The sequence below is a fragment of the Ammospiza caudacuta genome, chromosome 12 (assembly GCF_027887145.1).
Source record: "Ammospiza caudacuta isolate bAmmCau1 chromosome 12, bAmmCau1.pri, whole genome shotgun sequence".
Taxonomy (NCBI): Eukaryota; Metazoa; Chordata; class Aves; order Passeriformes; family Passerellidae; genus Ammospiza; species Ammospiza caudacuta.
The window spans coordinates 8,417,288-8,439,987 of NC_080604.1; the positions used below are offsets into that span (position 1 = coordinate 8,417,288).

The following is a 22,700-nucleotide window of genomic DNA, read 5'->3' on the forward strand; positions in this document are numbered from 1 at the left end:
AAGGACCAGAGCAGGGCTACAGAGCTCAGTGCACAGCACCTGCCCGTCACTGCCTTGGGTGTGCAGGGGGACGGTGCTGGGCAGGGATCACCAGTGCCAGCCCCGGAGGGAACGGTGCCAGGAAGGGATACCCGGGAGCCAGCAGGTCCTGGATGCCAGGCACAGGTACCGAGCAGGGATCCCCAGGTGCCAGCAGCCCCAGGGCGGCGGGATGCCGTGCAACCAGAGCGGGCAGGGCTCACCCTCCTGCCCCGGGCTGAGGGCTGGGGTCACCCCTGAGGGTACCCGGGCTGGGGGCGGCAGAATGGGCAAGGTGGGGCTGGGGACGTCGCCCCACTCCCGGCATCTGGAGATGCCGCGTCTGGGAGTCGGTTTTGGTTTCTCAGCGGAGCCGGAGCTCTCACAAAGCCGCCGACTCGCCGGGGCTCGGCTCCCCGCAGACCCCGCCGCCCCGGGCCGCCCCCCGCCGCGGCAGACAAAGGAGGGACGGCACTTATTTATCCGCCTCCTTCCCGGGACCGGCGGGAGGCTGCTGGGCTGCGGAGGTGCGGCGAGGCACCGGCGGGCGGGCAGGGCGCGGCGGGGCAGCGCCGGCACCCCGCAACAAAGGGCCGGAGCGGGAGGTGAGCGGCGGGGGCGGCGCCGGGGCTCGAACCTGCGGCCCGGGGCGGTGGGAGGGGCCGGGGGAGGGCCGTGCGAGGGACGCCCCCCGCGGCGGGCCCAGAGCGGGGCCCAGTGGGGGCCGGCCCCGCCCGGTGCCCGCCCCGCCCCGCCCGGCGCTCACGGGCCGGGGCCGCGGCGGCAGTGCGGCCGAGCGATGGCGGGGGGCCGCGGGACCCCGGCGCGGCGCTGAGCCCCGCGCCCTCCGAGCGCCCCGCCGCCCCGGGACCCCGCGGAGGTAAGTGCGGCGGCGGAGCGATGCCCGGCGCGGGGGGCGCCCCGGGAAAACTTTCCGCCGTTCGGAACTCGCGCGTGTGGGTCCCCCCCGCCGCGAGTTGCCGGTGGAGCGGGCAGGTGGGGCTCGGGCTGCCGCCGCCGGTGCGGTGCCGGGACCCCATCCCCGAGCCGCCGGTGGCACCGGGCGCGCTGGGGACCCCCGCTCCCCGCCTCGCAGCGGGGTTTTACCGAGGTGGGGATACCCTGCCGGTGGCCCTGCTCCGGGAGCCGCGGCTGGGCGGGCGCGCCCCGGTGCCGCTCGGGGCGGGGGGACTGGCGCAGGGGACGGGGGCTGGCGGGGAGCTGCCGGGGCACGGGGCTTGCGACAGGGCTCGGCGGCGAGCGGGTGCCCGGGGAGGGGTGCCGGGGCAGACACACACGCCGGAGAACGGCCGGCAGCCGGAGCAGGCTGGCGGAGCCCGCCCGGTGGGGCGGCGAGCCCCGGCAGGAGCCGGGCGCGCTGGGGCTGCGCGGAGGGCGCCCGGGCGGGGGGCGCAGGGGACAGCCGGCGCTCCCTGGGGACAGGCCAGGCGTGCCAGAGCGCAAAGTTGTGCAAAGTTATTTCCCGTGTGCGCGGGGCCGCGCTGGGCAGTTAGCGTTATTGTATTATGTTATGTTATTTTTTTTTCCCCCCTATTTTTCCCCCCGTCCCACTGATGGCATCGCGCGCCGTGGCCGGAGGTGGGCCAGGCTCCCCTCCCACTGCCTATCCTGCCTCTATTGCTTTTCCCTCCCGAAATGTTTCCTGCTCTCTCCCGAGGCCGCGGGGAGCGGGCGTGCAGGCAGCCCTACCCCTGGGTCCCCCCGGCTTCTCCCGAGGCATCCCCTGAGCCCTCTTTGGGGCTTCGATCCCAAAATGAGTCCCCGTTCCAGACGAGAAAACCTTTCCCTAATTGCTGGGGCTCGGCGACGCGGAGCTGACCAGCCCGGGGAAGGGGGGATAAAGCCGAGTGGGATTTTGATCTTCCTGCGGCAGCACAAGCAATGGCCAAACTTTAATTGCTAAAAAAGTCCTCCAAGCTCAGACAGCCCGGGGGCTGGAGGGCAGGAATGCGGCCGCTCTCCCCTGGAGTTCTCCGTTTCCCCCGAGTGCAGATGACCCTGGAAATGGACATTTCCTGGCCAAGGTGCACTCCAGCGGCCCGTTTCCCTTTTTTGCTTCCTTGGAATTTGCCTTTCCCAGCCGGGTCTGTGTGCCCCCCACTCACCGCCGGCCCTTTCCCCTCTCCTCGCCCTGCGCTCGCTGCGCTCCCCTCCTCTCCCTCTTTTCCTTTGTTTGCCATCTCGCTCCCTGTCTCTGACGCGTACGCCGCTCCATCCAAATGCAATAGTAGGATTTGCCAGAATTATTTCCTAAAGCTGCCGGGGAGAGGGGGGAGGTTTGGATGGAGGGGGGTTATTTAACTGCAACCAACTGGAGTTTTGGCTGGTGGAGGAATTGGGGGTGCAGGCTGTCCCGGCCTGGCGCTGATGGGAAGGGCAGAGCCTGGGAATGGGTGGGAGAAGGCAGCCTGAAAAGGGACTGAATACCAGTACAATGGAGCAGAGCTGGGTGTGCTCAGGGACAGAGGAGCAAATTGAAATATTTACTGACCCCAAAGGCAAGAAGGAAAAAAAAAATACACAGCCCCAGGGAGCAGCGGTGCCACCGCACTCGGGGTCCTGCCCTGCTGCTGGTGACAGTGCTGCTGCCCTTGCCCAGCTGGGGGCTGGCGGTGTGGGTGCTGTGCACTGCAGGAGAGGCCAGCCAGACCACCCGGGTGGGGTGCGGGATTGCTCCCCTTGCAGCTCAGCATCTCTCTCCGGGGTGCCCCAAAGGGTTCCCACCATCCATCCAGCTCTGTGGGTGTGCCTGTCCCCTGTGGGTGGCAGCTGGCAGAGCCCTGCAGGGCATGGCTTCACCGGGGTGTCACGGTGGGGACCCCTGTTCCCACAGAGCTGCCCCCTTTGCCCGGGCTGGCTGGATGCTCCCCGCATGCCTGAGTGCTGTGGCACAGTGCATCCCACCCCGGCGTGCAGCTCCCTGGGGACACCAGGGGCTTCCCACTGCCCAAATCCTGCCTGAGGTGCCCTGGACTCCCCCAGGAGGGTGCTGCCTCGGGACAGGGGCCTGACCGGGGCGTGGCGTGTCCAGGAGGGGCCGTGGGGCACGTGGGGGGCACCGTGCCCGTGCCCCGTGCCGGGGTGCGTGTGTGGCTTGCTGGAGGCAGCTTGGCGGGCTCCGCTCAGTGCCGGAGCCCCAGGGAGTCCAGCTGCCTGGCACACAGGCAGGGCTTTTTTTTTTTTCCCTCTTCTTTTTCTTCCTCTTTTATTTATGAAAAAAAAAAAATCCTTTTTTTTTTTTTTTTTTTGTACGTTCTTGGAATAATGAAGTCCAGATTTCCTTCATGTTGGAAAGATTTGATCCCAGCTCTGCTTGCTGTGGCTTTGCTGGGGGCTGGGAGGAGAGGTGGGGAGGCAAGGGCTGGCAGTGGGACCCCTTTGGGTGCTGGGGCAGGGAGAGCCAACCCAGTGGGGGGCTGGGGATGCTGCAGCTGAGGGGGGGGAGTGAGGAGGGATGGAGGGATGCTCCTCACCTGGCCAGCTGGGCTGGAGGAGGGTGCTGCAGCAGCTCTCGCCGTGCTTGCCTCGCCCTGCTGCTCACCAGAGAGGTGAGGCTGTGGCCCCCCTATTTGTGCAGCCTGCAGAGCGGGGTTCAGCACCCAGAGGATGCTGTGGGTGATGGAGAGCGGGATGAGGGGCTTGTACCCCTCGGGGGTGGTGGGTGCAGTGCACTGACCTCCCTCCCACGTGTGCCCCCTTGGCAGGCTCGGCTCCCCAGGCTGCCCTCGGTGTGGGCGCCCCGGCGCGTGCCCACCATGCCCGTGGTCGGAGTCCTGCTCTGGGCCACCCTGCTGACTCTGGGCTGGCGGGCTGCCCACCCCAAGGACCACGGCCTCGCTACCCCCAGGGTGCAGCTCTCCTTCAAAGGTAAGGGACTGGTTGTTGGACTGGGGGGCTGGGTGGGACCCCAAGGTGGAGGAAACCACGGGCACCCCAGTACAGGCTCCTCCTCCTCCTCTTCCTCCTCGTTTGGGGGGCACCAGTGATCTGCACCGTCACAATCTCCTCGGGGATCCATATTCAGGTGTGGCTGCGCTCCCAATCTGCACCAGCACTTGGTGCGGTCTTGGGGTGCTGGTAGCCTGCCTAGTGCCCCCAGTGTGCTCCCTGTTGTGGGTGGGTGGCTCCCTCCATCTGGCCAGGCTGGGTGCTGAGGTGCAGCAGCCCCCCCGGCAGCACCCCGGTTCCAGACAGCAGCTTGACGCCGCCCCGACCCCCCCAGCTGGTATTAACGCCTGGGAGCTGGCAGGGAGCCGGGAGAAGCAGCAGGGGAGGGTGCTGGGTGGGGGGAAGGGGCTTAACCCTTTCATTCCGGGGCTGCTTAGCCCACCCAGCCACTCCAGGAGCTGCGGGGGGACCCCTGGGTCAGCTCTGGGGTGCACATTGGCCGAGGGGTTTGTGTTGAGCTCCTGTTTGGAGGTTGCTGAGCAGGGCGGGCTGAGGCTGATGAGGCAGGTCCCAGGGCTGCAAACCTGGAGGAGTGGAACAGGAATTGTTCCTGCTGTGGGTTTGCCTGCTTGGATGTGTGTCAGGAGGTGACAGACACGAGGAATCTCATGTCTGCCTCCCCTTGGGGTCTGTGGGAGAGCTGGGGCTGTGCTGCCTGTGCCCTTCCTTTGCTGTCCCACTGTGCCTTTGCCCTCTGGTCACCTGCTGAAGGTGTGAGCCCAGGGATGTGGTGGCAGAGCTGGCGGTGAGCACAGCAGAGCCAGGCAGGAGGGGCTGGGGGGCTGACAGCAAATGCAGTGAAGCAGCAATAGCCATGGGTGTTACAGGCTGGTCTTGACAGAAAAAATGGCTGGTATGAAGAGTCTGGGGACAAGTCCAGGCTGGAAAGCAGTGAGCAAGTTCCTCCCCAGAGGCAGGCGCCACTTTCCTCTCCAAACAGCGTTTTTAGAGGGTTTGGGGGCTGCTGGGGCACTTTAGCTGCTGTACAGATGCTTCTCTACCTTGGCTTAAAACACCTCATCCTCACAGCTGTGGAGAGGGGAGGCTCCAGCAGTCCCAGCTGGACCTGGTGCCCACTGCCGCGGTGTGCTCCAGGAGTGAGATTAATTCTGGATAGGCATGGTTAAGCTTGCTGTGCCACAAGTTAGGGGCTGGTTTGGGGTTGGTTTTTTTCGGCCCCAGCTGGCTGGAGCAATGGTTCCTGGCTGTGCTCAGGATCTGCAGTCCTTCTCCCTCCTGCCTGAGGTGTGGCAGGGCTCCCCCTGCTCTCACTGCCTAGAGGGGGCATTTGTGGTGGGAGAAGGGCTGATTTGCACTGGCGCAAGGAGAAGAAATGCCAGTGGTGTGCTGGATCCAAGCACATTGGGGTTGGGAAGGGGTGCCCCTCACCTCCTTCCTGCCTGTACTCTGGCAAGGGTGGCAGTGGTGGAGGATTCTCCCAGGGTTTTCCTCGAGGGCCAGCTGGGAGCCTCACACCAAACTGCTGGTGAGCAGCTTCCTGAGGTGATCATCCATGTGCAGCCTCCCTGAAGCCCGAGAGCCAAGAGATATGGGGTGACAGTGGCAGTTGGTGGATGGTCCAGCCCCTTCTCTTGCCTCTAGAGGCAGGGATGATACCCAATGCCCCAAACCTCCCAGTGCAGCTGCAGACAGTGGGGTGGGGTGTGATGGGTCTGGGCTGGGGACATTGCTGTGATAAGCTGGGCTGGGCTCTGCTGTCAGGGATGGCTGTGCTGCCACAGGGCACCAGTGGCTGTACAGTCACGGCTGCTGGGTTGGGGTTGGGTCTCCAGCACAGCATCCCTCTGGCTAAAGCATCCCAGTGCAGGGTAGGATGGGGGTGGCCTTGTGGCCAGGCTGCTGGGGAAGGAGGGGCCGTGTCCCCAGGGGTGTCCCCGGCGCCGTGGCCGGGTGGCTGTGCTGCCTGGAGCGCTGCCAGCCGCGGGAGCGTCTCTGGGTTTGTTTGCCTTCGCTGTTATCGCGCGCCAGGGGTTTGTCGCAGCTCCCCGGGGCCTGCGTCATCCTCCACGGAGCCCCGGCGTCTGAGAGCAGGGAAAAAATACAGCTGTGAAGTGCTGGAGTGATAGGAAAGGGGTGGGAGCTGGGCTGCAGTGCCCTGTGCAGGGTGATGGCCGGGCAGGGTCAGTCCTCCCCCCGTGGTCTCTTTACGTCTGTCCTCCTCTCAAGGCTTTCCTGTCCGTGTGTCGGTGGGAGGAAGGTGACCAGCATGGAAAGAACAGTGCTGGGAGCGGCTCCGGCACAGCTCCCTTTTGCCAACAGCTCTTCCCAGATCCCAGCCCAGTGCTGGCCAGAAATAGGGTGGATATTTTTAATCATCTCCGTGCTAACAATCCACTCGCTCCCCACACTGCCGTGCACATCCTGCGCTCCCCTCTGCTCCGGGCCTTCCTCCGGGCCGGGGGCTCGGGCACCGGAGAGGCTGGCCCGTTCCCCACGGGCATGCAGGAGGTGATGGTGATGATGGTGATTCATCCCTCCGTGTCCTGCTCCCTGTCCAGCGTGGGAACAGCGTGCGGGAAGGAAGGGTGGGCTCCGGCCCCGCATCAGGGCGGGAAGCCCTCGAGGTCAGGGCTCTCCGTGGGGCTTCCAAACGGGAGCTGCTCCTGCAGCGAGGGGAGCAGCCCTGCTGGCACCTCTCGGAAAAGCTGTGGCTGAGCTCCAGCCGGGGGCAGCCCCGGCGGGGAGGGCCGGGGTGAGAGGCAGGGCAGTTCCTGCAGGGGAAAAAAATTACTTTAAAAAGAATGAATTGAGCGTGGAGTCTCCTCTGGGCTGCACTGCCAGCCCCCTGCCTGGCCTCACTCCTGCCTGCCTCGTGCCTCAGTTTCCCCTCCCACCCCGCTGGCATCTCTGCTGGTGGCCAGGAGATACCGGCACGCTTGATCCGGGCCGGGGGGTGGCAGATGGCTGGAGAGGAGCCCGGGCAGGGCACCATGTCCTGGGGGCCACCCAGGCGCCCTCCTAAGCTGCTGCAGCTGTGGGCACTGCTTGGTGACAGCAGGATGGGATAAACAGGGGGTGCGAGCCGGGCCAAGGGCTTAGGGACAGCCAGTGCTGGGAATGTGCTGGGAACACTGGCCCTGTTGGTCCCCACCCTGCCGTGGGTGCCCCGTGCTGCTCCTCAGGCCCCGTAAAGGTCAGGGGGATGCCGCAGTCCCCTTTGGCGTGCCCGAAGGGGCGGGGCCATGGGGCTGAACCCTGTGACCCCTAAGAGGATTTCCCCGGCTGGGACAGTGGGGGGCTGCGGCAGAGCCCCTCCACCCGCTGGGACCGGCTGCTGCTGGGGCTGAGCTCCCTGGCTCCGGCTGCGAGGCTCCATAAGCTCCTTAAACCCTCCCTCCCCCAAAAACCCTGCGCTATTTCAGCCCCCCCAAGCCTGTATCTAATAAGCCAGTTATCCCTCAAATTAACAGTGCTCCTTATGGAACAGCATGGCCCTTCCCGGGGTCCTGGCAGGGGTGCTGGGGCACAGAGCAGAGGGCCTGGAGCAGCCGCAGTTCCCACCCGGCACCGTGCCCTCTCTTCGGGGGCTGCGGAAAGAAATCGTGTCCAAACATTAAACAAAAGAGCCCAAACAGCAGTGGCTTAGGGCACCTCCGCTCAGCACTTTGCTTTTGGGGTGATTGAAGTATTTTTTCTGAAGCCGGGCTCTTTCCTGAAGGGGATTTCGTGCTGCTGGAGCATCCCCCGACCCAGCCAGGAGCCCGGTCTCCACTGCTCAGGGATGCTCGGTGGGGATGGGTTCCCCTCGCAGCGCTGCTCCTTGGGGCACAGGCACACACCAGCGCTTGGGGCAGGCTGGCCCGGGGATGAATCAGCGGTTTCCGCTGAAAAAATGTGGGTTTTCTTTTTATTTTTTTAATTGCTTTTTGGCTTGCGCCCAAGCGGGCGGGCTGCGATGGCTGCGGGAGCACCCGGCCGGCACCTCTTTCATCCCGGGGGATCTGAGCCGGGCAGCGGCCGTAGCACCTGTCTGTCTGTCTGTCCTGTGCCGCGGGTGCCGGTACGGGGCGGTGCTCCAGCGGGCTGGAGATGGCCGGGGCTGGAAGGCAGCAAGCGCGAACAGGAGTTATTTCATCTCCCGAGCCCCTGCAAGGCAGCTTCGGTTTCCTCCCACCTGTGAATCGGTTAAATGGGAAAAGAGCTTGGCTGGGGGCCACGGAAACTCTCTTATTACATGTAATTAGCTTAATTACATCATAAATAACCCATCAAGGGGTAGCGGAGTGACGCTCAAACAAATAAGCAATTCTGCTTTCATCGGACGACCCACCCAGCTCTTTGATCAGCCCTAATAACAACAAATGCTTTAACCACGAGAGGGGACACATCCAGCCCCCCATCCCTCTCCTGGCATCGCTCCCCATCCTGCCCCTCTGACGCATACCCAAAAAGCTGCATCTCAAATTCCGAGCAGGGAAAAAAATTAGTAGGGAACATAATCAAAATTTGGGGCACGCTTTTTAAATTTGTGGGATGAAACGCTGCAGGATGGAGATGGGATTTATCCCTGCTGTGCCAGGCTCCCTTGGGATCAGTGCTGGGCTTCTCCATCGGCATTTAAAGTGAATTCATTCTTCCCCATGCAAAGAAAGGGCTCCCGAAAGGCGCTGGCTCCGCCAGCCGGGGACTGGGGGGGGCGGGAGTGCGGTTATTGAATATAAACACGCCGTGTAATTTACATGCTAATTATGTTGAATGCGCTACAAGCCCATAATTAGAATCTAATTAGGTGAGAGCGCCTGTAATTGGTTTTGGGGAATGCAGTGATGGTGCACCTGGGGAGGTGACCCGCGCGGGTCGTAATGGCATTAACTCTTCATGCGGGTGCCCTGGTGATGTTTGGGGGAGTCGGGAGGGTTTGGGGGACTGGGCTGGAGTGAGGAGTCCCACGGGGTGCGCGGTTTATCGAGAACCCCCAAAATCTCCCCTTTCCTTTGGAGATCAGCGCCGGTCTCCGTGCCAGTGGGCGATGAATGGGGACCACTCACCCCTGCGCGATGGGGGTCAGCGGTGACGGCCAGCGATGGTGGACAGCTGCCGGAGCCGGGAATGCAGCCCGAAACTGGCATTGCAGGGGGAATTTGACTTTGCAGAGCCTGCAGCGGGGCGGCGGTGCCGCGGGCAAGGCTGAGCATCGCGCCCTGCTGCCAGCCTGGGGCTCCTGGCCGCCGGCATCGCTCCAGGGCGCGGGGTAATTGCGGCGCAGAGCCCGAGGACACGGAGCGATGGAGGCAGCAGAGTCCCGGGGGGCGCCTCGGTGGGGGCTCCGCGGAATGCTGCGAGGGGACGGTCCCCACGGAGGCCACCCTGGCTGTGATGCCGAGCGGCTCCTGGCTCCGGTGCTCGGCAATTAAAATAGGATTAGGCTCCCGGCCAGCCGGGGAAGCTGTGTCGGTGCTGGGGTTGGCGATGGCGAAGCAGGAGGGAATTTGCTCGTTGGGGCGCATCGGTGGGAGCGGGATTCTGCAGCCCCTGCCCCTCGGCATCCCCAGGGACACCCCATGGCTGCGGGGGCAGCTCTGGGGGCACAGGGACACTGGGGATTAGGCAGGGCGGTGGCGGTTTGGGAGGTCAGAGGTGGTGGCAGGGTCCTGGCCGCCCCACCATTGTGTTTGCAGAGGGCGTCACGGGGCAGCGGGTCCGGCACCGCCCTGCCTCGGGAGCGCCCCTCTGATCGCTGGGCCGTGGGGGCTGAATGGAGACACCGGCGGGGGGCCAGGGCCCTTTGTGCTGCTGGCCCTGTCCCCTGGCAGGCCCTGGAGACGCCCATCCGAATGGATGTGGGATATCTGGGGCTGTCACTGACATGGAACCCTCCACCACCCAGTGTCCCGGCACTCCAGGATCCCGGGGCTGTTGGTGCTGGTGTTCCCAGGCTTGGCAGGGATCACAGATGAGGGGCTGTCCTGGCATGGGGGCTCCTGCCCAGTTTAATTGCCATCCCTGTCTCTGCCTGCAGTTCCGTCATTGGCAGCTGGGGACGGAGCTCTTCTGCTCTGCCTGTGTCACTCACTGCCAGAGCCACCCTGCCTTTCCTGATCCCGAGCTCTGTGACACCACCGTTGTACTGAGGGAAGCACCAGCCCACCCCCAGTGTGGGGCACACACCTGTACACACACCCAGAGTGTGGGGCACATACCTGTACACACACACACACAGTGTGGGGTACACACCTATACACACACACACAGAGTGTGGGGTACACACCTGTACACACCCAGAGTGAGGGGTACACACCTGCACACACCTGTACACACCCAGAGTGAGGGGTACACACCTGTACACACCCAGAGTGAGGGGTACACACCTGCACACACCTGTACACACCCAGAGTGAGGGGTACACACCTGCACACACCTGTACACACACAATGTACAGCCCAGTGGGGCAGCCTCAGGACACAGGACAGGCAGGGAGCAGCCCCAGAGTGCCATGGCACAGTCAGGGACCAGCACAGGCTGGGGACGCCATGGGTGGCATGTGAGCCAGCAGCAGGGAGCATCTGGAGCCCAGATGGGGCAGGCAGGAGGAGGAGCCTGCCGCGGGTGGGTGGGTGAGCTGGCCCCCCATCCTTGGCACTGTTCCACTGCAGCAGCTCTGCCATGGCTCCCCCGCCTGCAGCCCAAATTCCAGCCCTTGCTCATGCCCACTGTGCTCATCCCTCCCTGCAGCCCTGGCAGACAGGCAGGCCCCGAGCCCCCAGGCCAGCAGGGGTTCCTGTCACAGCTGTGACACCGTTCCCGCAGCCAGCCCCCACAGTTCCCATTCCATGTGTGTGCTCTGGCCTCGCTGCTGCGGCTGAGCACATCCAGATCTGCGCAGGGGTGGCACTGGGGACCATCAACCACTGCCAGCCGTGGGACAGAGGGGCTGCCCTGCATGGGAGGGACCCTGGGGGCACCTGTGGGACACTCCAGTCCCTTGTGCAGCCCGGAGGTCAGGGGATGTGCAGGCACTTGGCCTCGTGCTGGCAATGGAAGCTGGCTGCTGGAGCCCTGCCCGGTGCTGCCTGGAAGCCAGGGTGATGCTTCCTGACACTGACCTGCAGGACCCTGCTCTGCTCCTCCCCTGGAAGGGTCCCCAGAGCTGCTCCTGGTGCCTCCTGTGACACTCTCCACAGGGTGAAGGTGCTCATTGGATCAGTGCATCATGGACGTGTCACCCGATGGCTGTTGGTGGCATCCAAAGAGGATGACAACGCCAAAGAGTATGGCATCGGGGGCAGATGGCATCCCATGAGGGTGACATCCAATGACTGAGGATGGCATCTGATTGTTGCTTGTGGCATCCAAAGAGGGTGACACCTTTTAAAAGTGCGGTGTCTCCAAAGTCGTTGGCTTCAGAGGCTGATGGCATCACGTGTAGGTGGCATCCAATGGCTGTTGATGGCATCCTGAGAGAGCAGCACCTCCAAAAGGAAGCATATGGGCAAGATGACATCCCATGGGGACGGCATCTGATGGCTTGGAGTGGTATCCAAAGGGGTGGCATCCAGGGCAGATGTCATCCCATGGAGGTGGCATCTGATATTTGGGGGTGGTATCCAAAGAGGGTGACACCTCCAAGGGGAGTGACTCCTCCAAAGAGTGGCATCTCCAAAGAGGTGGCCTCCAGGACATTGTATCCTGTTGGGGTAGGGTGCTCTGTCTTACTCGTGCCCTGGCCCTGCTGCGTGGTTCTTGGCACTGGCCCACATCATCTGCAGCACTTCTGCCTTCCATCTGGCTGCCTCGTTGCACTTGTGAATATTCATGACCCTCATTATCCTCTTTCACTCCTTGCTCCCACACTTAGACTAAAAATAACTTTCCAGGGGGGGATGGGGTGTGCGGGGCGGGGGGGAGGCTCATCACCTCCCCTGGAGCTCGTTCCCGGGGGTCCCAGCTCTCCATCCTAGGAGCCAGAGGCTTGGCTGGAACATGTAGTCATGGTGCAGGAGGAGGATGATGCTGGAAATTTTGGGAGATATGGTCTCTGGGCTGAGGTGGCAGAGAGCTCTGGTCTCCTGCCCCATCTCAATGGCAACCTTCACTCCCTGTTGTGGGGTGCTGGATCTCCTGAACCCGGGTTATGCTGGCCACTCTTGGTTGTCCCAGTTGGCCATGAGCATCTCTGTCATTGTCCCTTGTCCCGCATAGAGGTGGCAGTATCATGGTGCTCATGGGGTGGAAAGCAGGCACCTCCTCTCATGGGCTGTCCTCCAGCTGGGCCCAGCTTGGACTCAGGGGTGACACTGGGGTCCCTGGGGTACTGACACCTTCCCTTTCCCCTGTAGAGCTGAAGGCCACGGGCACAGCACACTTCTTCAACTTCCTCCTCAACTCCAGCGACTACCGCATCCTGCTGAAGGATGAGGACCACGACCGCATGTACGTGGGCAGCAAGGACTACGTGCTGTCGCTGGACCTGCACGACATCAACCGCGAGCCCCTCATCGTAAGGGCAGGGCAGGGCGAGCAGGTGGAAGGGGGAATGGGGCATTTTGGGGACCTTTTGGATGCCAGGGCAGGAGCTCGATGGGCATAGCTGGTGCTGGTGGGGCCAGGTGGGAGTCCTGGTCTCCCTGGGTTGGTGTTTCCACAGATCCATTGGCCCGCGTCCCAGCAGAGGATCGAGGAGTGCATCCTGTCAGGCAAGAACAGCAATGTGAGTAACCACCATGAACCCCCTTCTGGTTGTGGGGTGGGGCTGGTGCCTGGCACTGGAGTGGGATTTGTGTCCCTGTATCCTACTCTGGAAACGCCACCCCCTAGCATGTACAGCTGTGTTGGGATGGGGTGGTGCTCCAGAGTGTTGCAGTGTCCTGTCACCCATTCTGTTCCAGCCAGGCAGGTCCTGAAGAGCTTTCTGGGCAAGTAGGAGGCCAAGCTCCCCATGCTGCTTCCTCCTACCAGCCAGGACTGGGCCCTCTGGCTGCCAACTTGTGAACCATGCCATCCCCTGATCCATGCTGTCCCATGCCACATGCCATCCAATGATCTGTTCCATCCCATGCCCACACGAGCACCACCCCACAGCAATCTACAGCCCCCGTGCTTGGGTTGATATGTTCTCCTCTGCTTCCCAGGGGGAGTGTGGCAACTTCATCCGCCTGATCCAGCCCTGGAACCGGACACACCTCTACGTGTGCGGCACCGGCGCCTACAACCCCATCTGTGCCTTCGTCAACCGCGGGCGCAAAGCCCAGGTGAGGGGCGGGAGGGATGGGCTGCTGAGCTGTGTCTGCCACGGGGGTGTTGGGCTGCTGTGTGCCACAGGGGTGCTGAGCTGTGTCTGCCACGGGGGTGCTGAGCCATGTCTGGCACGGGGGTGCTGAGCTGCTGTGTGCCACAGGGATGGTGGGCTGCTGTGTGCCACAGGGGTGCTGAGCTGCTGTCTGGCACAGGGATACTGAGCTGCTGTGTGCCACAGGGGTGCTGAGCTGCTGTCTGGCACAGGGGTGCTGGCACAGCCACCATGAGGCTGCAGTGGGGTGCGTGCTTGGCTCATCTCTGCTGGCTGCTGGGGAGGTGAAGGTTGTGGGCAAGGGCAGTCTGGGTGTGACCATGGCTAACAGTGTTGTGCTGCTGAGCGGGGCCAAGCCATCTCCACAGACCAAGGACTTCTCTTCACGCTGGAACTTGGCTGCACTCTGTGGCAGCTCGCACACAACGTGCCCTCCCACCCTGCTGGCTGCAGCCACTGCTGGATCTCCACTGGGACAAGGGACATGTCAACCCAGCTTCCCACTTGCTGCCAGTCTCCTGAGCCCCTCACCGTAGATTCCAAGGATGCCAGCACCAGTGCTGCACAGGGAGAGCCGTGCAGGGATTGTGCCAGCTCGTGTGGCCGTGTCAGGAACACCTCTGGATGGGTGTCACCCAGCACCAAGGACCACAGCGTGCAGTGAGAGGGTGGCAGAGCTGCATGCCGCCAGGCAGGAGGTGTGGCAGACAGAGGAGCATTTCCAGGACAGCCTTGGGAGGGAGCTGGTCTCTGCAAGTGGCAGCATGAGCATCCCAGGGGTCCCAAGCCCTGTGAGGTGTCTGTCCTCTCTGTGCTGGAGTGACAGGTCCCAGACTGTGTCTTCTCCTGAGGCTGGAGAGGGAGTCACCACTGATGGAGGATCACGGCGCTGGATATGAGAGAAGGGTGCCTGCCTCAGAGCCCCCAAACCTGGCATGGGCATTGAGAGAGGGGAATGCTGCTCAGACATCCCAAATTTGGATTGGATTGGGTCTGAACTGGGGAGTGGCAGCATATGAGGAGGACCTGGGGTGCCAGTGCAGTGGAGGACAGCACTAGCTGGCCAGCAGGGTCAGTGGCAGTGTGGAAGTGTTCAGTGACCCCGTGGCGCTCATAGCTTTGATGCTGAGGCGTTGCTCATCAGTGCAGGAGGAACAAGGTGGCAGGTGCTATTTTTGAGCCCCCAGGTGTGAGCCCAGCCTGGCTGGCTGTGGGCAACCATCTCTCCACTCTCTGCTACCCCATGCTAAGGGCACCCCAGTTCTGTGGGAGAGAGCAGGATCCATCCTGGAGAAGCTCCTGCTGGAGGCCAGCCCAGCCTGGAGCATGAAGGAGCCCAGGGGGACAGCAGTGCTGCTGCTCAGTGGGCATCCATCACCCATCTCCTGGGGTCCCCTGCTCCCCCCTGCCCTGGGGGTCCTTCCCCTGCTGGTGCTAACTCTCTGCCCTGCTCCTTTTCCCCAGGGGTTCCCGCCGAGCCAGCCGGGAGGCCGGGGAAGCAGCTCCACCGACAGCCCCCTCAGCCCGAGACCAGCACAGAGCAAGGTGGGAACGGGTCTGGGAGCCCGCCTGGCACAGGGGCGCCATGCCAGAGCCGCGGGCTCCTCCTCCCACTGGCATGCTTGGACCCTGGGCATGGCCGGGCACTGCCCCCTTCCCTCCCAGCGCAGCATCTCCGGCCCCGGCCTGGCGGCGGCTCTCCTCCTCCCACTAACTCCTTCCTCCCAGCCCGTGTAGGATCCCCCCATCCTAGGGGGGACACTGTCAGGGATGGTGGCTCTCCACCCACCGCTGCCTTTGCCTACTCCAGGCTTGCTGTGTCCCTTGGAAGTGGGACTGTGTGTCAGCAGAGCCACGGGGCTTGGAATGATTCAGGGGAGGATGTGCAGAATGTGTTGGGGTAGGACCTACAGAGACTTTACTGAGCAGCTGCTTCACCTTGCCCCAAGAGGGGCTTATGTCATCCTGGCAGTCAAGTGCACTCAGGGAGGTGACAGCATCCCCAGCTCCTGGGAGCACCCCAGTGTGCAGCCCACCCTGACAGTGTCACCCCCAGCCTCTCCCCTCCGGACTAACACAGGCAGTGCATGGGCTGGGGAGCATGGGGGACATGGGCACCCTGGTGCAGCCTGAGGCTCCCCCAGCTCCTCGGGTGGGTGGGGGCAAAGGGTGATGCTTGGTAGTGAGCATCTCCCAGACTGTGGGCAGCTCCTGCTGCCAATTCCCCAATGCCAGCTGGGAAAAGGCTGTGTCCATTTTAGCCCCCTCAGGTCACCCCTGCTGGGCCTGTCATGGTCACCCCTGTGTCCCAGCAGGAGCTCCCTGGGGCTGCCAGCACGTGCTTCCTGGCAGCTCTGGTGCATTTCCAGGTGTGTTAGCTGATCAGCAGTGCCAGCACCACAATGGCTCCTGTGTTGCCTGATCAGGAGGGTGAGATGGTGCAGCCAGTGCCAGGGTTGTGCTGGAGAGACAGAGGTTGTCCATGTGAGGTGGTTGCCCACTTCAGGAGCAGGGCCAGCAGTGGGCAGAAGTGTTTGTGATGGTGATGGTGGCACAGACTGCACAGTGCCGTGATGGGGATGGTGAAACATGGCTGTGCCCCTCTCTGGGCAGCTGGTGTGAGCAAACCCTCCAGTGGGAGATGCCCACAGTGAGATCCCAGCCCCTCACCCTCCCTTGTTCTTCCCAGAGCCTGGGCTCCACCAGGACCCTGCTGGCCTCTCAGTGGAGGGTGGCTGTCACTGTGTCTGTCACCCATGTGCCAAAGCCAGGGCACAGGGCCAGCGGGCATCTGCCCAATTTGGTTACTTAAGGTCCCCCATGCCCAGGCTCCCCATGGGTGCTCTGTGCTGCTGCTTTGTCTCAGCTGAAGGTGGTCCTTCTGCCACGGTGAGAAGTGACCTGGCTGGGCCAGCCTGACAGAGGATTTTGGAAGTGCCTCCAGAGGCAGTGTGGGTCTCACTCCTGGCTGGGAATGTGTGATGGTGCCAGGGATGGCCACGGGAAGGCAGAAGCAATGGTAGGGAGGCATCCCATGGAGCAGACACAGCATTTCACCATGTGAAGAAAAGAACTGGAAAATGGCCCCTGGCAAGAGAAGTGCAGTGGGTCCAGCAGCCAAGCTGTGCTGAGCTGTGCTGCAGGGCCGGCCCTGCCTGCTGAAGCTGCTGGGGCTGTGTGACCTTGCTGGGCAAGTGACAATGTGCAGCACAGCCAGCTGGAGTGAAGAGGCTGTCAGAGGGGGATGTTTTCCCAGACCTGGAGGATGGATGCCCCACTTCAGCTTGATGGCTCAGCCAAGTCTCCAAGTGGTGGAGGGCATGGAGAAGAAGCCAGCGTCTTTGGAGGAGTTGCTCACAGGAGCTTCAGCTTCTCAGGAGACCTGCAGACCCCTTCCACGTCTGTCCTCGCTGCTGTGCACCGTCCTGGAGGAGGCTGCCTCTCCTGGGGGGCTTTGGGAGCTGTCACATGAGTGGAGGGGTGAAAGTCTAACCAGCTGCTCTATTTGCTTCCTTCTTCAGGATTATATCTTCTACCTGGAGCCAGACAAGCTGGAGTCAGGCAAGGGGAAGTGTTCCTACGACCCCAAAGTAGACACTGTCTCTGCATTAATAAGTGAGTCCTGTGGCTCCCTGGAGCCAGTGCTTCCTGTTCTGGGCAGAGGGAATATGCAGGTGGGATGGAACAGCTGCACCCAGAGGAGCAGGGTTCCTGCTCTGCCACCCCTGCCTGCCTCAGCTGGCCAAGCACCTGAGCCAGCAGAGGAGGAGATCGTGGTTACAGACCAGTGCCAACCTCCAGAACTCTCTGGGATGGTCACAGGCAGTGGCTCTTGGTTGCCTGGTGGCTACTGGCCAGGTCTGGGGCTGGCAGTTGAAGAAGGTGGGTGGATGGGATGAGGTGGGCATTCCTGGCTGACCTCTGCCCTCTGCAGATGAGGAGCTTTATGCTGGTGTGTACATTGACTTCATGGGCACAGACGCGGCGATCTTCCGCACCATGGGCAAGCAGACAGCCATGAGGACAGACCAGTACAACTCCCGCTGGCTCAACGGTGAGTGCAGGGGACACTGGCCCAGGTGCTCTGGGGACATCATGGCTCCAGGCCTAGAGGTGGGACCTGACATGTGGGACTGCCTCCTTCTCCAGAACGGAGACAGCAGCCAGGATGGATGGATGGATGGATGGGTGGATTGATGATAGATAGATGAATTGATGATGGATGGATGGATGGATGGATGGATGGATGGATGGATGGATGGATGATGGATGAATTGTACATGGATGGGTGGATTGATGATGGATGGATGGATGGACGGATGGATGATGGATGAATTGATCATGGATGGATGGATGGGAAGGCACACAGAAGCAGGGCTAGCTGTGTGGGGCACTGACAGACATGCCTGGAGCTTTACTGGGTGGAGGGAGCAGACTGGTGAGAGATGGGGCTGGCCCTGTCAGTGTCAGTGCACGGGTTTGTGCAGCGCTGAGATGTCACCCGTGTCGCCTGCAGTCGGTGACCCCGAATGTTCATCTGCCCCCCTCGGAGCACCCCTGCCTGCGGGGCAGCAGCTGAGTAAACACAGCAGAGCAGATGGGATGATCCTGCCTGGCTGGGGAGCCAGCAGGGTGGTAACCTGAAGAGGGGGAGCTGTCAGCACAGGCTGGACACGGGCTGATGGATGGCAGGGAGAAGCTTCCTGAGAAGCTTCCATGCTGTGTGGTTCCTTCCTGGGGAAGACTGGTTCCCACCACCTTGCTCGTAGAGCTGATGTATCTCTTCAACCTGTGGACCTCAGGAATGCTCCCAGGGCCCCCAGAGATGCTTCAAGCCTCTCCTGGTGTGTTAGAGATCACAAGAGACACTCAGAGATGTAGCTCTCACTCTGACAGCGTGAGAGATGTGATGCTTCAGCAGAGGGGGGCTCAGCATCCTGCTATGACATGGAGCAGGGGTGCCACTGGGCTGATGGTGCCATGCTGTGCTGTGCCATTCCAGACCCAGCCTTTGTCCGTGCCCAGCTCATCCCTGACAGCAGCGAGAGAAATGATGACAAGCTCTACTTCTTCTTCCGAGAGAAGTCGGCTGATGCCCCGCTGAGTCCTGGGGTCTATTCCCGCATCGGGCGCATCTGCCTGGTAGGTGTAGCGGAGGAGAGGCAGGAAGCAGGCCAGGAGGTGGGCAGGGGGACAGGCAGGGCTCAGCACAGGGGTCTCACTGTTGCAGAATGACGACGGGGGCCACTGCTGCCTTGTGAACAAGTGGAGCACCTTCCTGAAGGCCCGGCTGGTCTGCTCTGTGCCGGGACCCGATGGAATTGAAACGCACTTCGACGAGCTCCGTGAGTGTGCCAGGAAAGGGATGGGAGCCTTCTCTACCCCTGCAGGCTTGGGCGGCACCCTGGGCAGAGCTGGGGACACCGCTGCTGCCCCTTGCCTCTTGCTCTTCCATGGGTAACTGCTCTGCCTGTACCCTGGTGTCCCTGCCTACCTTCCCTATGGTGACGCCTCCATCTTTCTGTCCCAAGAGGACGTCTTCATCCAGCAGACTCAGGACACCAAGAACCCTGTTATCTACGCTGTGTTCTCTGCTTCGGGGTGAGTGCTGACCCTCCTGGCACAGTGCAGGAGAGGAGGGAGTTTCAGCTGGGCGTCTGTCCTGGCAATGCTATGACAAAGGGTGGCAGCACGTCCTTGCCCCCAGGTCGGTCTTCAAAGGCTCTGCTGTGTGTGTCTACTCGATGGCTGACATCCGCATGGTCTTCAACGGGCCCTTTGCCCACAAGGAGGGACCCAACTACCAGTGGATGCCCTACACAGGAAAAATGCCCTACCCCCGCCCAGGCACCGTAAGTTACCCCCGGGCACCATGGGTATGTGAGCCAGTGCCTGCCAAGCAGCCGGCACCCTCAGACCTGTGCTCAGGCACCAGTTCACCAAGCCCCGGTGATGTTTGTACCACAGTGCCCCGGGGGGACCTTCACCCCGTCCATGAAGTCGACCAAGGACTACCCCGATGAGGTGATCAACTTCATGCGCGCACACCCACTGATGTTCCACGCCGTGTACCCCACGCACCGCCGGCCGCTGGTGCTGCGCACCAACGTCAACTACCGCTTCACCACCGTGGCCGTGGACCAGGTGGACGCGGCAGACGGGCGCTATGAGGTGCTTTTCCTGGGCACAGGTACCCACGCCGCGCACCGCGGGAACACAGCATGCTCCGCCGCGGCCCGGAGGGCACGGGCACCACCAGGGCTGGCCAGAGCACGGTGCCCTCCACCGCTAGGGCGGGGTGTGGGGCTGAGAATGCCCCCCTGAGAGCCCTCTGCCCCTCCTCCAGGCTACAGACTGTTCTTTCCCTGTCCCAGTGCCATCCCACAGACCCTGCTGTCCTGCCTGGTCCTTCCCTTAGCCCGCCTCCCATCCCTGAAGCCAGTGATCCAGCATGATCTTCCCATCCTCGGGATCCTGCCATGCAGCCTGATCCTCCCCCTGTCCTGGTGCCTGTTCCAGGGGCCTCATCATGCAGACTCATCCTTTCCTGACCTTAGCACCCACCCATTCCTATTGCCCATGCTAAGCCCGTCATCATCCAGCCTTGCACCTTACCTACCCAGTTGCCTATCCCAGAGGCACTGACATCCAGCCCTGTCCTTCCCAGATCTCAATGCCCATCCTAGGGGCACTACCATCCAGGCCAGTGCTTCCCCTGCATCCCAGAGCACCCCTGATCCATCCTGGTCCTTCTCCTGCCCTGGTGCATGTCTGCATGCTGCTCTGGGCACTCTCTGGCACTCTGGTGGCACTCGTTAGACACAGCTGGTTACCTGAGCTGGCACACTCCACCCCAGACATAGCTAGCTGCCACAGCAGGAGAGAGATGGGGATGGGCCTGGGGGATCCTTCCTTTCCACAGGCCCAGCAGGGATGCCCTTCACAGACAGGGAGGGCATGGGTGCCCAGGGTAGCACTGAGCACCTGGACACTGTGGTGTCTTGCAGATCGGGGCACCGTGCAGAAGGTCATTGTGCTCCCCCGGGATGACATGGAGACAGAGGAGCTCATGCTGGAGGAAATTGAAGTGTTCAAGGTAAGGGCTGGCATGTCCTCCACCCTCTGCTGAGTGTTCTTGACCCTGCCAACCAATCCCTTGGGACAGCAGCCAGTCCCTTGAGTTACCAGTCATTCCCTGGGACAGTAGAGAGCCCCTTGGGACATCAGCCAGTCCCTTGGGACACTAGTTACCTCTGTGCTAGCTCTGGAGGGACTCCAGGCTTTGGTCCTCCTGCCTGCTGCCCACTCATATCTCCCCCTGCCTGCTCTGCCTGCTCCAGCTGCCTGTGGGGGGTCTGGAGTGCCCACCCCAGGGCTGTTAGCATCATTCCAAGCAGTTATCCCTCCATCTCCTTCATTCCTGCTCTCATCCAGGTGCCAGCCCCCATCAAGACGATGACCATCTCCTCCAAGAGGGTGAGTCCTAGCAGAGGCTGGGTGGGCAGATCCCGTCCCTGTCCCAGCGGTGGCATTGCCCAGCATCACCACAGCACCTGAGCAGGGTGTTTGCAGGGCCCTGATGCAGTGGGGATGAGGCAGTATCTCAGCCTGTCCTCCTTGTTCCCCACAGCAACAGCTCTATGTGTCCTCGGCCGTAGGCGTGACGCACCTGGCGCTGCACCGCTGTGACGTGTACGGGGAGGCCTGTGCCGACTGCTGCCTGGCGCGGGACCCCTACTGCGCCTGGGACGGCAGCGCCTGCACCCGCTACTCCGCCTCCTCCAAGAGGTACAGCGTGGCCAGGGAGGGCAGGGAGGGCAGGGGGGCACCCCCGGCACAGGCTGCCCCTCTCAGCTCCCGCTTCCTGCAGGCGCAGCCGGCGGCAGGACGTGCGGCACGGCAACCCCATCCGGCAGTGCCGCGGCTACAACTCCAACGGTGAGCGGGGCTGGGACAAGGCTCCAGCATGGGACACCTGGGAGGGGAGGCTGAGGGCACAGGGCTGCCTGGGGACACAGGGATTCCTTGGCAGGGATGGTTTTGTGGGTAGATGTAGGGGAAGATACATGGATGAATGGGTGGGTGGTGGATGAGTGGGTAGTTGTAGGGGGGAAGATGAGCACTGATGAGTGGAAACATTGGGAATGAGAACAAGCACAGATGAATGGGTTGGTTCACGGATGCATGGCTGGATGGAGACATTGGGGAGGAGATTGAATATACTTGGATGCAGTGGGTTTGGGGGTGACCTGGCTGCCTGTGGCCCCCCTGCAGCCAACAAGAACACGGTGGAGGCCGTGCAGTACGGGGTGGAGGGCAGCACAGCCTTCCTGGAGTGCCAGCCCCGCTCGCCCCAGGCCAGCATCAAGTGGCTGCTGCAGAAGGACAACAGCGACCGGCGGAAGGAGGTAGGGCAGGGCCGCGCTGGGGCGCGGGGTGCTGGGTGCCAGCGCTGAGCTGTGCCCCCATCTGCGCGGGGGTGCCAGCGCTGAGCCGTGCCCCCGTGCTGTGCCCCCATCTGCGCGGGGGTGCCAGCGCTGAGCCGTGCCCCCGTGCTGTGCCCCCATCTGCGCAGGGGTGCCAGCGCTGAGCCGTGCCCCCTGTGCTGTGCCCCCAGGTGCGCGTAGAGGGCCGGGTGCTGCGCACGGAGCAGGGCCTGCTGCTGCGCGCCCTGCAGCTCAGCGACAGCGGCCTCTACTCCTGCACCGCCACCGAGAACAACTTCAAGCACACGGTGACCAAGGTGCAGCTCCGCGTCCTCAGCAGCCGCGCCGTGCACACCGTGCTGGTCCAGGCAGAGAGCCCGGCCCCCGGCCTGCCCGGCGCCCCCACTCCCCGCTACCAGGACCTGCTGCAGCTCCTCAGCCAGCCCGAAATGGGACTGCTGGACCAGTACTGCCAGGGCTACTGGAGGCACACGGCCGCCAGCCCCCCGCAGCCGCTGGCGGGCCTCAAAGCCAAGGAGCAGCAGGAGCAGAGGAAGCCTCGGAACCGCCGGAATCACCAGCCAGAGACCTATGGGCATACATGAAACCATCATCAGGGACTTTGCTAGCACAGTGGTCTATTTTTCCCCCCTTTTAATATTAAAAATATCTATAAATAAATAAATATATATATATATATATATATACACATCCACGCACGCACACACACGCAGACACACACGCTCTCCCCTCCCACAGGAGGTGGTATTTATTTGTAGGCTGTACATAGGCACTGGGGTGGTGCTGCCCCCACCTCCCAGCTCCAGGGAGGAGCAGGGGCCCCTGAGGTGGCTTCAGCCACCATCGCTGTCTTTCTCCCTGCCAAGGACCCCCAGTACCTGCTGTGCAGGGACCGTGGGTCACCACAGCCCCACTGCCACACAGCTGGGACACTGTGCTGGAGGATGGATGTCCCTGTGTGGGAGGCCCTGGGGAGGGCAGGGGGGTTGCAGTGCCAGCCAAGGGCTGCCCGCTGTAAG

The 22,700-nt window shown here is 62.6% G+C and overlaps 1 protein-coding gene across 2 annotated transcripts; it reads left to right on the forward strand.

The window, feature by feature from the left end:
- The first annotated feature begins 774 nt into the window (after nucleotides 1–774).
- SEMA3F (semaphorin 3F) lies at nucleotides 775–22,302 on the forward strand. 2 transcript variants are annotated; one of them, XM_058813183.1, is made up of 19 exons: nucleotides 775–898; nucleotides 3,744–3,906; nucleotides 12,285–12,445; nucleotides 12,593–12,655; nucleotides 13,077–13,196; nucleotides 14,699–14,779; nucleotides 16,756–16,849; nucleotides 17,169–17,288; nucleotides 18,237–18,376; nucleotides 18,465–18,579; nucleotides 18,766–18,835; nucleotides 18,942–19,086; nucleotides 19,202–19,424; nucleotides 20,242–20,330; nucleotides 20,669–20,710; nucleotides 20,865–21,022; nucleotides 21,105–21,172; nucleotides 21,509–21,642; nucleotides 21,852–22,302. In XM_058813183.1, the coding sequence occupies exons 2-19, from the start codon at nucleotides 3,795–3,797 to the stop codon at nucleotides 22,263–22,265; spliced, it is 2,349 nt and encodes a 782-aa protein (XP_058669166.1). In that variant the 5' UTR covers nucleotides 775–898; nucleotides 3,744–3,794; the 3' UTR covers nucleotides 22,266–22,302. The 2 variants fall into 2 exon arrangements, with proteins under 2 accessions (XP_058669166.1, XP_058669165.1); XM_058813182.1 differs by lacking the exon at nucleotides 14,699–14,779.
- The last annotated feature ends 398 nt before the right edge of the window (nucleotides 22,303–22,700 follow it).